General features: G+C 46.7%; 1 protein-coding gene across 6 annotated transcripts in view; it reads right to left on the bottom strand.

Moving 5' to 3' along the window:
• Positions 1 to 13,267, bottom strand: part of madd (MAP-kinase activating death domain) — a 275,897-nt gene that overhangs the window by 182,664 nt on the left and 79,966 nt on the right. For all 6 annotated transcript variants that reach the window (XM_072272112.1, XM_072272113.1, XM_072272114.1 and 3 more), the window contains one exon: positions 1,962 to 2,075. In XM_072272112.1, the coding sequence (XP_072128213.1) occupies positions 1,962 to 2,075 (114 nt within the window). The remainder of the gene's footprint in view (positions 1 to 1,961; positions 2,076 to 13,267) is intronic.

The raw sequence follows: 13,267 nt of genomic DNA, 5'->3' as shown, positions 1-13,267 counted from the left end.
ACCAAGTACCCAGGACATCTTCAGGGAGCTGTATCTCAGAAAGACAGTCAGGACCTCCAACACCCAGGGCATGCCCTTTTCTCACGTTACCATCAGGTAGGAGATACAGAAGCCTGAAGGCACACACTCAACAATTCAGGAACAACTTTTTCCCCTCCACTATTCCTAAATGGATATTGAATCTTTGGACACAACCTCACTTTTTTTTTTAAATGTACAGTATTCCTGTTTTTGCACTTTTGAAAATCTATTCAATATACGTAATTGATTTAATTATCTATTATTATATTTTTTCTTTGTTAGATTATGTATCGTATTGAACTACTACTGCTAAGTTAACAAATTTCACGTCACATGCCGGTGATAATAAACCTGACTCTATTTCTGAGTTCTTTGAGGAGGTGACCAGGCATTTAGATGAAGGTAATGCAGTGGATGTGATCTACATGGATTTTAGTAAGGCATTTGACAAGGTTCCACATGGTAGGCTTATTCAGAAAGTCAGAAGGCATGGGATCCAGGGAAGTTTGGCCAGGTGGATTCAGAATTGGCTTGCCTGCAGAAGGCAGAGGGTCGTGGTGGGGGGAGTACAATCAGATTGGAGGATTGTGACTAGTGGTGTCCCATAAGGATCTGTTCTGGAACCTCTAATTTTGTGATTTTTATTAACGATCTGGATGTTGGGGTAGAAGGGTGGGTTGGCAAGTTTGCAGACGACACAAAGGTTAGTGGTGTTGTAGATAGTGTAGAGGATTGTCAAAGACTGCAGAGAGACATTGGTAGGATGCAGAAGTGGGCAGATGGAGTTCAACCCGGAGAAGTGTGAGGTGGCACACTTTGGAAGGACAAACTCCAAGGCAGAGTACAAAGTAAATGGCAGGATACTTGGTAGTGTGGAGGAGCAGAGGGATCTGGGGGCACATGTCCGCAGATCCCTGAAAGTTGCCTCACAGATGGATTGAGTAGTTAAGAAAGCTTATGGGGTGTTAGCTTTCATAAGTCGAGGGATAGAGTTTAAGAGTCGCGATGCAATGATGCAGCCCTATAAAACTCTGGTTAGGCCACACTAGGAGTACTGTGTCCAGTTCTGGTCGCCTCACTATACGAAGGATGTGGAAGCATTGGAAAGGGTACAGAGGAGATTTATCAGGATGCTGCCTGGTTTAGATAGTATGCATTATGATCAGAAATTAAGGGAGATAGGGCTTTACTCTTTGGAGAGAAGGAGGATGAGAGGAGACATGATAGAGGTGTACAAGATAATAAGAGGAATAGATAGAGTGGATAGTCAGCGCCTCTTCCCCAGGGCACCACTGCTCAATACAAGAGGACATGGCTTTAAGGTAAGGGGTGGGAAGTTCAAGGGGGATATTAGAGGAAGGTTTTTTACTCAGAGAGTGGTTGGTGCGAGGAATGCACTGCCTGAGTCAGTGGTGGAGGCAGATACACTAGTGAAGTTTAAGAGACTACTGGACAGGTATATGGAGGATTTTAAGTTGGGGACTTAAATGGGAGGCAGGGTTTGAGGGTCGGCACAACATTGTGGGCCAAAGGGCCTGGACTGTGCTGTACTATTCTATGTTTTAGTATATTTAAAGCGGATGCTTTTTGGCTCTTGATTAGTCAAGGGAGTGAGAAGTTTTGGGGTAAAGGCAGGAGAATGGGGTTGAGATGGATAATAAATACCCATGACAGAATGGCAGAGTGGCCTAATTCTACTCCTATGTCTGATGGTCGTATGATTTAACCTTTCCAGGCACTGTGCAACAGCTTCATGGCATAAAGCCTCACAGGTAATGTCAACCAAAAGCAATGAAATTAGGAGCAATTGTTGGACAGCCAACTAAAGAATTTCAACTGTTTCACCATAAATAAGGTATATTAGGCCCAACCCATGAAGCCACCCTTCTGTGGATCCACTTGGAAATTGAGCTTCATTCTCTCACACGCTAGTGTCTTACCTTATTAGCATCTAGATCAACAAGCCACACATCATCTGGCATCTTGAAATCAGCCTTGTAGAGGAGAAAACTGGCCGGGACTCCAATGATGTAAGGGGTCGGAGCTAGTAGTAGCTTTAAAAAAAGATGTAAAAATGTAAATGATTATTATTGGCGACTACTACATAGGAAGCAATATTTACACTCAGATAAAATGGCACCATGACACAAAGGATACAACTCCACCCAAAGACATTTCCATCTCAACATCACAAACCACAATACAGGTGTCCCCCACTTTCTGAACGTTCTCTTTACGACATTTTGTTTTAACGAAAGACCTACATCAGTACCTGTTTTCATTAACTGAAAGGGATTTTCTCTTTTACGAAAAAAGACACTCGTTTTAAACTTGTGTTTGCCCCAAGAAAGACTACCATGACCATGAAGCCTTGCATGGGCAGGTGTGTGTGCATGCATGACGTGCGAATGCGTGTACTTGTGCATGCGTGACATGCTGTATGTGCAAATGCATGACGTGCACACGTGTGTATGTGCAGATTTTTTTTTCCACAAATCAATTTTGGCTCAAACTTCCCGATTCTGTTAAGTGAAACTACACTGTACATACATTATTTCTACTATATATAGGTTGTGTATTTATCATATCATTTCTGCTTTTACTATATTTTAGTGTTATTTTAGGTTTTATGTGCTATTTGGTATGATTTGGTAGGCTATTTTTTGGGTCCGGGAACTCTCAAAAAATTTTCCCAAATAAATTAATGGTAATTGCTTCTTCGCTTTACACCATTTCGGCTTACGAACGGTTTCATAGGAACGCTCTACCTTCGGATAGCGGGGTAAACCTGTACCGCAAAGCACCACAGCACTAGACGTCACAATCCTCTGTTCCCTCTGATCACGTGGGTAAACCTTATTATATTCTCTTTAGTTTTCACAAAGTATAACTCCATCTCTACCAGTCACAGGCTGAGTATCTTTTTCTGGAGCTGCTCCAGCCTATGGTCAGGCCACACTTAGATCCCCCCCAGTTCGCCTACCAGCCCCGACTAGGAGTTGAGGATGCCATCGTCTACCTGCTGAACCGTGTCTACGCCCACCTGGACAAGCCAGCCAGCACTGTGAGGGTCATGCTTTTGACTTCTCCAGTGCGTTCAACACCATCCGCCCTGCTCTGCTGGAGGAGAAGCTGACAGCGATGCAGGTGGATGCTTCCCTGGTATCATGGATTCTTGATTACCTGACTGGCAGACCACAGTACATGTGCTTGCAACAGTGTGTGTCCAACAGAGTGATCAGCAGCACTGGGGCTCCACAGGGGACTGTCTCGTCTCCCTTTCTCTTCACCATTTACACCTCGGACTTCAACTACTGCACAGAGTCTTGTCATCTTCAGAAGTTTTTGGATGACTCTGCCATAGTTGGATGCATCAGCAAGGGAGATGAGGCTGAGTACAGGGCTACAGTAGGAAACTTTGTCACATGGTGTGAGCAGAATTATCTGCAGCTTAATGTGAAAAAGACTAAGGAGCTGGTGGTAGACCTGAGGAGAGCTAAGGTACCGGTGACCCCTGTTTCCATCCAGGGGGTCAGTGTGGATATGGTGGAGGATTACAAATACCTGGGGATACGAATTGACAATAAACTGGACTGGTCAAAGAACACTGAGGCTGTCTACAAGAAGGGTCAGAGCCATCTCTATTTCCTGAGGAGACTGAGGTCCTTTGACATCTGCCGGATGATGCTGAGGATGTTCTACGAGTCTGTGGTGGCCAGTGCTATCATGTTTGCTGTTGTGTGCTGGGGCAGCAGGCTGAGGGTAGCAGACACCAACAGAATCAACAAACTCATTCCTAAGGCCAGTGATGTTGTGGGGATGGAACTGGACTCTCTGACAGTGGTGTCTGAAAAGAGGATGCTGTCTAAGTTGCATGCCATCTTGGTCAATGTCTCCCATCCACTACATAATGTCCTGGGTGGGCACAGGAGTATATTCAGCCAGAGACTCATTCCACCGAGATGCAGCACAGAGCGTCACAGGAAGTCATTCCTGCCTGTGGCCATCAAACTTTACAACTCCTCCCTTGGAGGGTCAGACACCCTGAGCCGATAGGCTGGTCCTGGACTTATTTCATAATTTACTGGCATAATTTACATATTACTATTTAACTATTTATAGTTCTATTACTATTTATTATTTATGGTGCAACTGTAACGAAAACCAATTTCCCCCGGGATCAATAAAGTATGACTATGACTGTATCAAGACCTCCCCTTTCCTCTCCCTCCTGCACAAAAAACTATTCCACACAAGACACTGCTGGCACAAATCCACTAGCACGTTCTGCACTCTCACCCAGGTACAAATTAAACCCCTCCCATCCCCGACTACAAACTAACTCCCTTCCATCCCCGCCAACAGGTACAAACTAAAGGCTGATTTATACTTGTGTGTCAACTCGGCACCGTAGGTACAGCGTCACCGCAAACCCTACACAGAGCCTACCCGGATCCCTACGCCGTAGCCTGACATGCACCTCTCCCAAAATGTAACTACGCGTCGCAGCAACGCAGACCGCAACAATTGTGATTGGTCCGCCTGGTGGCATGACATTTCCTCCTATGCTGCAATAGATTCCTTTTGGCCGACTGAAGGGCAGGGAAGGAACTCTGGCTGCAATGCTTTCCATAAAGCTTTACAGACCTCCGAAATTATGGAGGACACATTTCGCTTTTATGAAAAAAGACGCTCGCTTTAAGCTTGTTTACCCCAAGAAAGACTACCATGACCATGAAGCCTTGCGCGGGTAGGTGTGTGTGTGCATGCGCGACGTGCGCGAATTGCAGAGCAACGCACACACACCAATGCACAAGTATAAATGCTCACAACGCAAGTAGGCCACTTGCGTAGGTTATGGAGTCGAGTGAACGCACAAGTATAAATCAGCCTTAACCCCCTCGCAACCCCACCACCGGGTACAAACTAACCCCCTCCCTTCCCTGCCACCAGGTACAAACTACCCTAACCCCCTCCGGGTACAAAATACCCCTCATCTCTTATTCATAAATAAATGAACAAGTGTCATGTTTTTTGTGTGCATGTTCCAACCACTACAAGAGCCCTATAGCCAATCTTACTGTCCTCCCTTTCACTAACCCTAAAAGGGGCAGTATTATTCCCTTCAGATGAGGGGACTGTCGTTTTTACCAGATAGCTTACTACAGTCGAGCTGAACTTTGGATTCTCCAGCAGATCATCACTACCCTCATAAATCCCAGTGATCAGTGGTCATGATAAACAGCCTGTGCTGTGTCCCACTCTTCACTGCAGCCATTACTCTCTCTGACTGGGACCTTTTCTCCCTGACCATCCCCGTAGGACATTGCTTTCCTCCCAGGATGCCCATTTCCTTGTTGGATAAGATCACCCCACCTCCCCCAGCATCCCTAATCCTTAACAACCACACTACTAACAGATCCCCCAGCTTTCTCTCTGTACCAATTCCTCAGTTCCACCAATTCCTCACAGAATATTCCTTAGTCATCACGGAGGTGTTTCTGGTCTCTACTCCCATTCCTCCTCGAGCTGCGAGACAAATTGTCCTGGAGTGAGGGATTGTCCTGGTGTGGGAGATTGGCCTAGAGGCCAAATTCCCACCCGTCCTCCCAATCTTTACCATTGAACGAATATCCCCATCCCAGGTATCTGGGTCATCAGCTCATAAAATAAGTCTCTGGACCTTCACTAGACTGGTTGCCATTTATCCCTTTGGGCTGCTTCCTGTTGCTGGACCTTAGCCAGTTGGAAGTAGAAGGCGATACACTTTTCCCCCATTTTCTCAGCCTGAGTCTGCACCAATGGGGCAGCCTCCACCACAGTCATGCACTACTGATTTGCTACTTCCACTTCACATTTAAGATTTTCTATTCCCTCCTCTTCCCAAAAGATTTTGGGGTGTCTCGAACTTCAGTACTGGTGAGAATGTCTAAGTGGGAGCTCCTCAAAAGCCCACCTCTAACCATAGCGGCTAACATCAAGCAATACCTCATCCAAGGTGTACAAAGGAGATTGGGGAAACAGGTCTGTTTCCCACCCTGAAAGGCACGTACTGTGTGTGCAGCTCACCGGCCTCCCCTTACCACCCCACGGGCTGGTCTTGCTGCTGCTACCTGAGGTCTGTTGTGCCATAGGTGTATCATATTGACCAATCACCCGACCCATATGTCAAAACTTCAGGAGGCAGGAAGCAGCAGGCAGCGAGTGGGAATAAAGGGTGCCTTTTCTGGTTGGCTGCCAGTGACAAGTAGTGTTCCTCAGGGGTCATTATTGGGACCGCTACTTTTCACATTGTTTGTCAATAATTTGGATAATGGAATTGATGGCTTTCTGGCAAAGTTTGCAGATGATACAAAGATAGATGGAGGGACAGGTAGTTCTGAGGAAGAAATGTGATTGAACAGGATTTGGACAGATTGGAAGACTGGGCAAAAAAGTAGCAGATGGAATACAGTGTTGGGAAATGTATGATAATGCACTTTGGTAAAAGATACAATAGTGCGAACTCTTATCTTAAATGGGGAGAAGGTTCAAACATCAGAGGTGCAGAGAAACTTAGGAGTTCTCGAGCAAGACTCCCAGAAGGTTAATTTACAGGTTGAGTCTGTGGTAAAGGAGGCAAATGCAATGTTGCCATTTATTTCAACGGGAATAGAATATAAAAGCAAGGAGATAATGTTGAGCCTTTATAAGACACTGGTCAGGCCGCATATGGAGTATTGCCAACAGTTTTCGGCCCCATATCTCAGAAAGGATGAGTTGCCATTGGAGAGAGTCCAGAGAACGTTCACGAGGATGATTTTGGGAATGAAGGGATTAAATATCTGAAGACCATTTGGCAGTTTTGGGCCTGTACTCACTGGAATTCAGAAGAATGTGTGAGAATCTCATTGAAACTTGCCGAATGTTAAAAGGGCTAGATAGAGTGGATGTGGAGATGATGTTTCCAATGGTGGGGTATCCAGTACTAGAGGGCACAACCTCAAAATTGAGGGGGACAACCTTTTAGAACAGAGGTAAGGAGGAATTTTTTTTAGCCAGAGAGTAGTAAATCTTTGGAATGCTCTGCCACGAGTTATGGTGGAGGCCAAGTCCATGGATATATTTAAGGCAGAAGTTGATAGTTTCCTGATTGGTCAGGGCACCAAAGGATATGGTGAGAAGGCAGGTGTATGGGGTTGAGTAGGATCTGGGATCAGCCATGATGGAATAGCAGAGCAGACTCGATGGGCTGAATGGCCTAATTCTGCTCCTCTATCTCATGGTCTTTTAACAGTACAGCACAGGGAACAGGCCAGTCATTCATGCCACAATGTTGTGCTAAACCAGCTAAAAGCAAACCAAAAATACCCAACACTAATCCCTCTTACCTACACCATATCCATATCCCTCCATCTTCCTTACATCCGTATGCCTATCCAAATGTTTCTTAAAAGCTTCCAATAATATTGCCTCTACCACCATACCAGGCAACGCATTCCAGGCATCCACCACTCTCAAGTAAAAGACTTACACCTCACATCTCCCTTGAACCTACCCCCTCTCACCTTCAATGTACATCCTCTGGTATTAGACATTTCAACCCAGGGATACAGATGTTCTTTGTCTACTCTACCTTTGCCTCCCATAATCTCATAAACCTCCATCAGATCTCCCCTCAGCCTCCGATGCTCAACTCAAGTTTATACAGCCTCTCCTGATAGTACATGCCCTCTAAACCAAGCAGCGTCCTTTGTAAACCTCTTCTGCATCCTCTACAAAGCCTCAACATCCTTCTTATAGTGGGGTGACCAGAACTGTATGCAATACTTCAGATGTGGCCGAACCAGATGTTTATAAAGTTGCAACATAACCTCTTGACTTGTTTTGCGACATTAAAGAGGTAGGATTACAGCAGAACTTTATATCAGTGGAAAGGGTATAAAAGTACAGCGTTGAGGGGGTCTTGAACATTCTCCGAGGCATCACCGATGAACTGGTACTGAATGGCACCGTGGACTGGCGGGTGAGGTGTGCTGCGGAGAGGAATCTTCACATAACCCATTTTAATGACTGCTCTGTTTTGACATAACTTTTATTTTAAGTAGATAATTGGAGTTGCTCTGCCTTTCCGCACATCCAAGCTGGATAGGAGAACCTTTAGTTGTAGCAAAATATTTGCAGCTTATATACAACTTGGATGAGAACGTAGGTTGCCTGTTGAGCAAGTTGTCAGTTGTCAAATGTGGAGCTGCACAAAGCCATGATGGATACAGCAGGAAATAGTTCAGTCTGGAAAATTAGATGTTGCACTGGCAGATGGAATTCAATCCAGACAATTGTAAGGTAATGCGTTTAGGGAGATAAAAATCATTCATACATATAGGATAAATGGCAGAGACTTTAGAAGATATGAGGAGAATTTGGGATACAAGTCCAAATCTCACTAAAAGTGACACAAGTGGATAACGTAGTAAAAAGGACATTTGGTATGCTCATCTTCAGTGGTTTAATCTCTGAGCAGCAACTTAAGAGAGCAAGAGGAAATTTACCAAGATGTTACCCTTACTGGAGAGCTGTAGCTGTAGTTATAAAGAAGAGAGAGGATGGGCTGGACTTTCCTCATCAGAGTGTATAAGGCTAAGGGTTAACCTTAGAGGTTTACAAAATTATGAGGAGCATAGATAGATAATCAGAATCTTCTTCCCAGGCCGGGAAAGTCCAGAACAGGTTTAAGTAAGAAGAGAGGAAATTAAAGGCTATCCGAGGAGCAAGATTTTCAAATGAGGTAGTAGAAGCAGATACAATTAAGATTTTTTAAAGCCATTTGGACAGGTGCTTGGGTAGGAAAGGAAGCGCCTAATAGAGGTAAATAGTATTTGCATAGATTAGCAGCATGACCATCATATGGACAAGGTGATCCACAAGGACCTGTACCATGACAGCTGGAACCTCTCACCCTTGGCTGCTCAAAGTGCACAAGAGCACTTGGGATGATACCGAGAACCACATGCTTGGAGCACACAGAGCCCAGTATAAACAGTAGAAGGAGAACACTACCTCCCAAACCTTTACCCCCACCACCGCCAGTGGCAGAATCTGGAGTTTCTACACTGGTCTCATCAGCCACTGGTAGATGACAGACATCTTCCATGTCTGGAAATGACCTGAGGAGGACTCTCTTCCTGAGGATGGTTATTAACTTTGATACACTGATATTAATTAACTGGGCTGCAAGTGATGTATCTGGGCCCTTTGGGCCTCACTGCTTGCGGCACGAACTGCTTCATTTTATGGGGTAATGCAAATGCAACTGAACATTGTGTAATCATCAGCAAGTGTCTCCACTTCTCACGGAATAAATATATTTTATACTTTATTGTCGCCAAACAATTGATACTGGAACATACAATCATCACAGCGATATTTGATTCTGCGCTTCGTGTCCTTGATTATCCTGGCAGCACTGTTCCGACAGCGTGCGGTGTAAACTGAGTCAAAGGACAGAAGATTGGTTTGTGTGATGTGCTGCGCCGTGTTCACGATATTCTGCAGCTTCTTTCGGTCTTGGACAGGAGAACTTCCATACCAGGTTGTGATGCACCCTAGAAGAATGCTTTCTACGGAGCATCTATAAAAATTAGTGAGGGTTTTAGGGGAGAGGACAAATTTCTTTACTTTTCTCAGGAAGTAAAGTAAAGGTGGGCCTTCTTGGCAGTGAACTCTGCTTGGTTGGACCAAGTCAGGTCATTTGTGATATTGACCCCAAGGAACTTAAAGCTTTTGACCTGTTCCACTTGCGCACCACCGATGTAAATTGGGTCGTGCGGTCCGCTACTCCTTCTGAAGTCAACAACCAATTCCTTCGTCTTGCTGACGTTGAGGGATAGGTTATTGTCTTCGCACCATGCCATCAGGTTCTTAATTTCCTCTCTGTACTCAAACTCATCATTACCTGAGATACGGCCCACAATTGTTGTGTCATCAGCAAACTTATATATTGAGTTTGATGGAAACTTGGCTACACAATCATGGGTGTACAGTGAGTACAGCAGGGGGCTGAGTACATAGCCTTGTGGGGCACCGGTGCTCAGAATGATTGTAGAGGAGAGCTTGTCCTCTATTTTTACAGCCTGGGTCCTGTCTGTGAGGAAGTTGAAGATCCAGCTGCAGATCTGAGTGCTAAGGCCCAGGTTCCGGAGCTTAGGAATCAGTTTATTTGGAATGATGGTATTAAAGGCAGAGCTGTAGTCAATGAAAAGCAGCCTTAGGTATGCGTCTTTATTCTCCAGGTGTTCAAAGGAGGAACGTACGGCCAGACAGATGGCATCTGCCATCGACCTGTTGCTCCGGTTGGCGAATTGCAAAGCGTCGAGGTTGACCGGTAGGCTGTGGTTGATGTGTGCCATAACCAATCTCTCCAAGAACTTCATAGCAATTGATGTCACAGCCACAGGTCAACAGTCATTCAGGCATGCCACCTTGCTCTTCTTCGGCACTGGATTATCGTTGCCTTCTTAAAACACGAGGGGATCTTAGACTGAAGCAAGGAGCAGTTGAAGATGTCAGCAAACACTCCAGCTAGCTCGCTTGCACAGGCCCGGAGAACCCGACCTGGGATGCCATCTGGGCCCGTCGCCTTCCTTGGATTTATCTTCAGGAAGGCCCTTCTAACGTCCTCCTCGGTGACAATGAATCTCGATGCCACCAGGTCCGGTTCATCCGGAGGGAGCTCCTCTTCTGTTCGAATCTTGCGTAGAATAAGTTAAGTTCGTCAGGGAGAGAAGCGCCACAATTATTGATATTCCCAGCCTTTTCTTTGCACACAGTGATCTCATTTAGACCCTGCCATAGTCTACTGGCATCCCTCTGGTTAGCCTGAGGTTCCAACTTGGCTCGATATTGACTCTTGGCGCCCTTAATGGCTTTCCAGAGTTCACGCCTGGATTCCGTGTAGCGACTGGTATCCCCGGACCTAAAAGCCACAGCTCTAGCCTTTAAAGGGGACTTGACCTCATAATTCATCTAAGGTTTCCAGTTAGGGAATACCCGGATCGTCTTGCGAGACACACAGCCCTCCGTGCGTTTCCAAATAAAGTCCGTGACAGCTGAGGCATACTCATCGAGGTTAGCTGTCGAGTCCTTGAATACTAACCAGTCCACCGATTCAAAGCAGTCACGGAGGACCTCATCCGTTTCCTCCGTCCAATGCGACACTACCTTTGACATCGTGACCTCCCGCTTCAGTTTCTGTTTGTAAGCCGGGAGCAGGAGTACAGCCTGATGGTCCAATTTTCTGAAGTGAGGTCGTGGGACAGAACAGTAGGCATCCTTGACTGCTGTGTAGCAGTGGTCAGGTATATTCGGGCCTCTAGGGGGGCAGGAGACATGGTGGTATAACTTTGGCAGCGCCTTTCTGAGGTTGGCCTGGTTAAAGTCCCTGGCTGTAATGAGCAAAGCCTCCGGATACCTGGTCTAAAGTTCACTGATGTTGGCATACAGTATGTTCAGAGCACACTCCACGTCCGCCTGGGGGGGAATATAGACCGCTGTTGGTATGACCGAGGTGAATTCCCGTGGCAGATAGTAGGGACGACACTTCACCGACAGGTGTTCCAGGTCCAGGCTGCTGGAGCTCGTCAGTGCCACTGTATCCGAGCACCACGCAGTGTTGAGCAGTAGGCAGACACCACCTCCTCTCGTCTTGCCCGAAGACGCCGTGCAGTCCATCCAATGGATCGAAAATCCCTCCAGTCGGATGGCACAGTCGGGGGTGGCAGGGGAGAGCCAGGTCTTGATGAAACAGAATACACAGCAGTTCTGCATCTCCATGCAGTAGGTGAGTCTCCATTTAAGATCATCCACCTTCTTCTCTATGGCTTGCACATTAGCTTGTAGGATGGTGGGCAGAGGGACCCTGAAGCCCCTCAGCTTCAATCTGACTAGCAGCCCAGCTCTTTTCCCACACTTGCTCGGTAAATAGTGCATCTTTCCAGGTTTCCATCGATGCAGTCTATTGTCGTCAGCTATTTGAGGTTGATGGATACATCCCGCGGGGATCGATCGGCGGGTCACGTCGTCGTGCGCTCCGGGTTGGGCCGAGTAACGGGGGAGGCTCTGCTGCCACTTCCAGCTGCCAAGGGCCCAGGCTGTCGATTGGGTCAGGCCCCAAAGCTGACAATTAATCCCATATGGCCAGGCTCCTGGCTGAAACAAATCCTTAAGCTGAGTCACAGTTGCGGAGGCCTCCGCTCCAGCCGAGCCTCGGGCTCAATTTCCAAAGTTGGCGGCAGAGGCCTCACCTCCAGCAGCTGTGGATGGCCACCAACGGGGCTTTACGGTGGTCGCTCCGGGGAAGCGTCTGGGGCACCTTGAGGTCTCCGCCGTCACTTCTGTGTGATTGTCTGCTCCGGAGAGGTGCTGGTTGAAATGGGCCGTGTCTCCAAGCACTCTGGCACGGTAGCAGACCACGGATCTCCGGGAACGTGGTGGGCCTTGCTGGTTGGGTCCAGGTGTGGTCCAGAGTTTAAGAAGCAGTTCTGGCGCAGTGGTGTCCTGCTGGGTCAGTAGCTTCGCCAGGGTGTTGTTGATCTTGATCTTGCTAGATTGCAGGTTTAGAAGGGTTTCTCGGGTATAGGATAGTGGAGAGGGCAGTTTGCTCGGGAGAGCACGCGCAAAGTCGCCAGTTACCGGCGCCATCTTAATAATATACATGGAGCAGATGTAATTGATAGGGCCAAGGCCAGAGACTTGGGGACTTCCTGCAGAGGTGCTACGTTTGGGAGGATTCAACTGCAACAATGATATGTATCTTTATGACAGGTGTGATCCTCAACACTATTCATTTCCAAAGACGCCAAGACTACTTGATATAGAACTCAGTCAAGGTCTTAATGTAATGGGTTGCCACTCAACCCTGACCTCCAGAATTTGGCCCTTTTGATCAAGATGAATGCAGATACCCAAAATGAGCACAGATGAGAAGATTGATGGGGAGAAGAGAGCAACGCTGCAACAGCTTGGCTTACACCATAGCTAGTTCTGGAGCACAGTATTTCAGTACAAGAGCAAGAATGCTGAGGTTTGCTTGGCTTCAATGCCGTGACTTAGCTGTATCCAGCACTCAACCCTGTTTTGAGAGGTTCACTAAGAAACCTTGCTGTCTTTCTGCACTGCTGTACATGGTGTAGGCAGTTGCACTAATATCGCAAATCTGTGGAATGTCTGATCAAATGTTCATGATGTTGGCTAACGTCCACTCACTAGA

The sequence above is a fragment of the Mobula birostris genome, chromosome 11 (genome assembly GCF_030028105.1).
Source record: "Mobula birostris isolate sMobBir1 chromosome 11, sMobBir1.hap1, whole genome shotgun sequence".
NCBI classification, from domain to species: domain Eukaryota; kingdom Metazoa; phylum Chordata; class Chondrichthyes; order Myliobatiformes; family Myliobatidae; genus Mobula; species Mobula birostris.
Note: the sequence above shows the minus strand (reverse complement) of the source record. Positions and strands in the feature narration are given on the sequence as shown.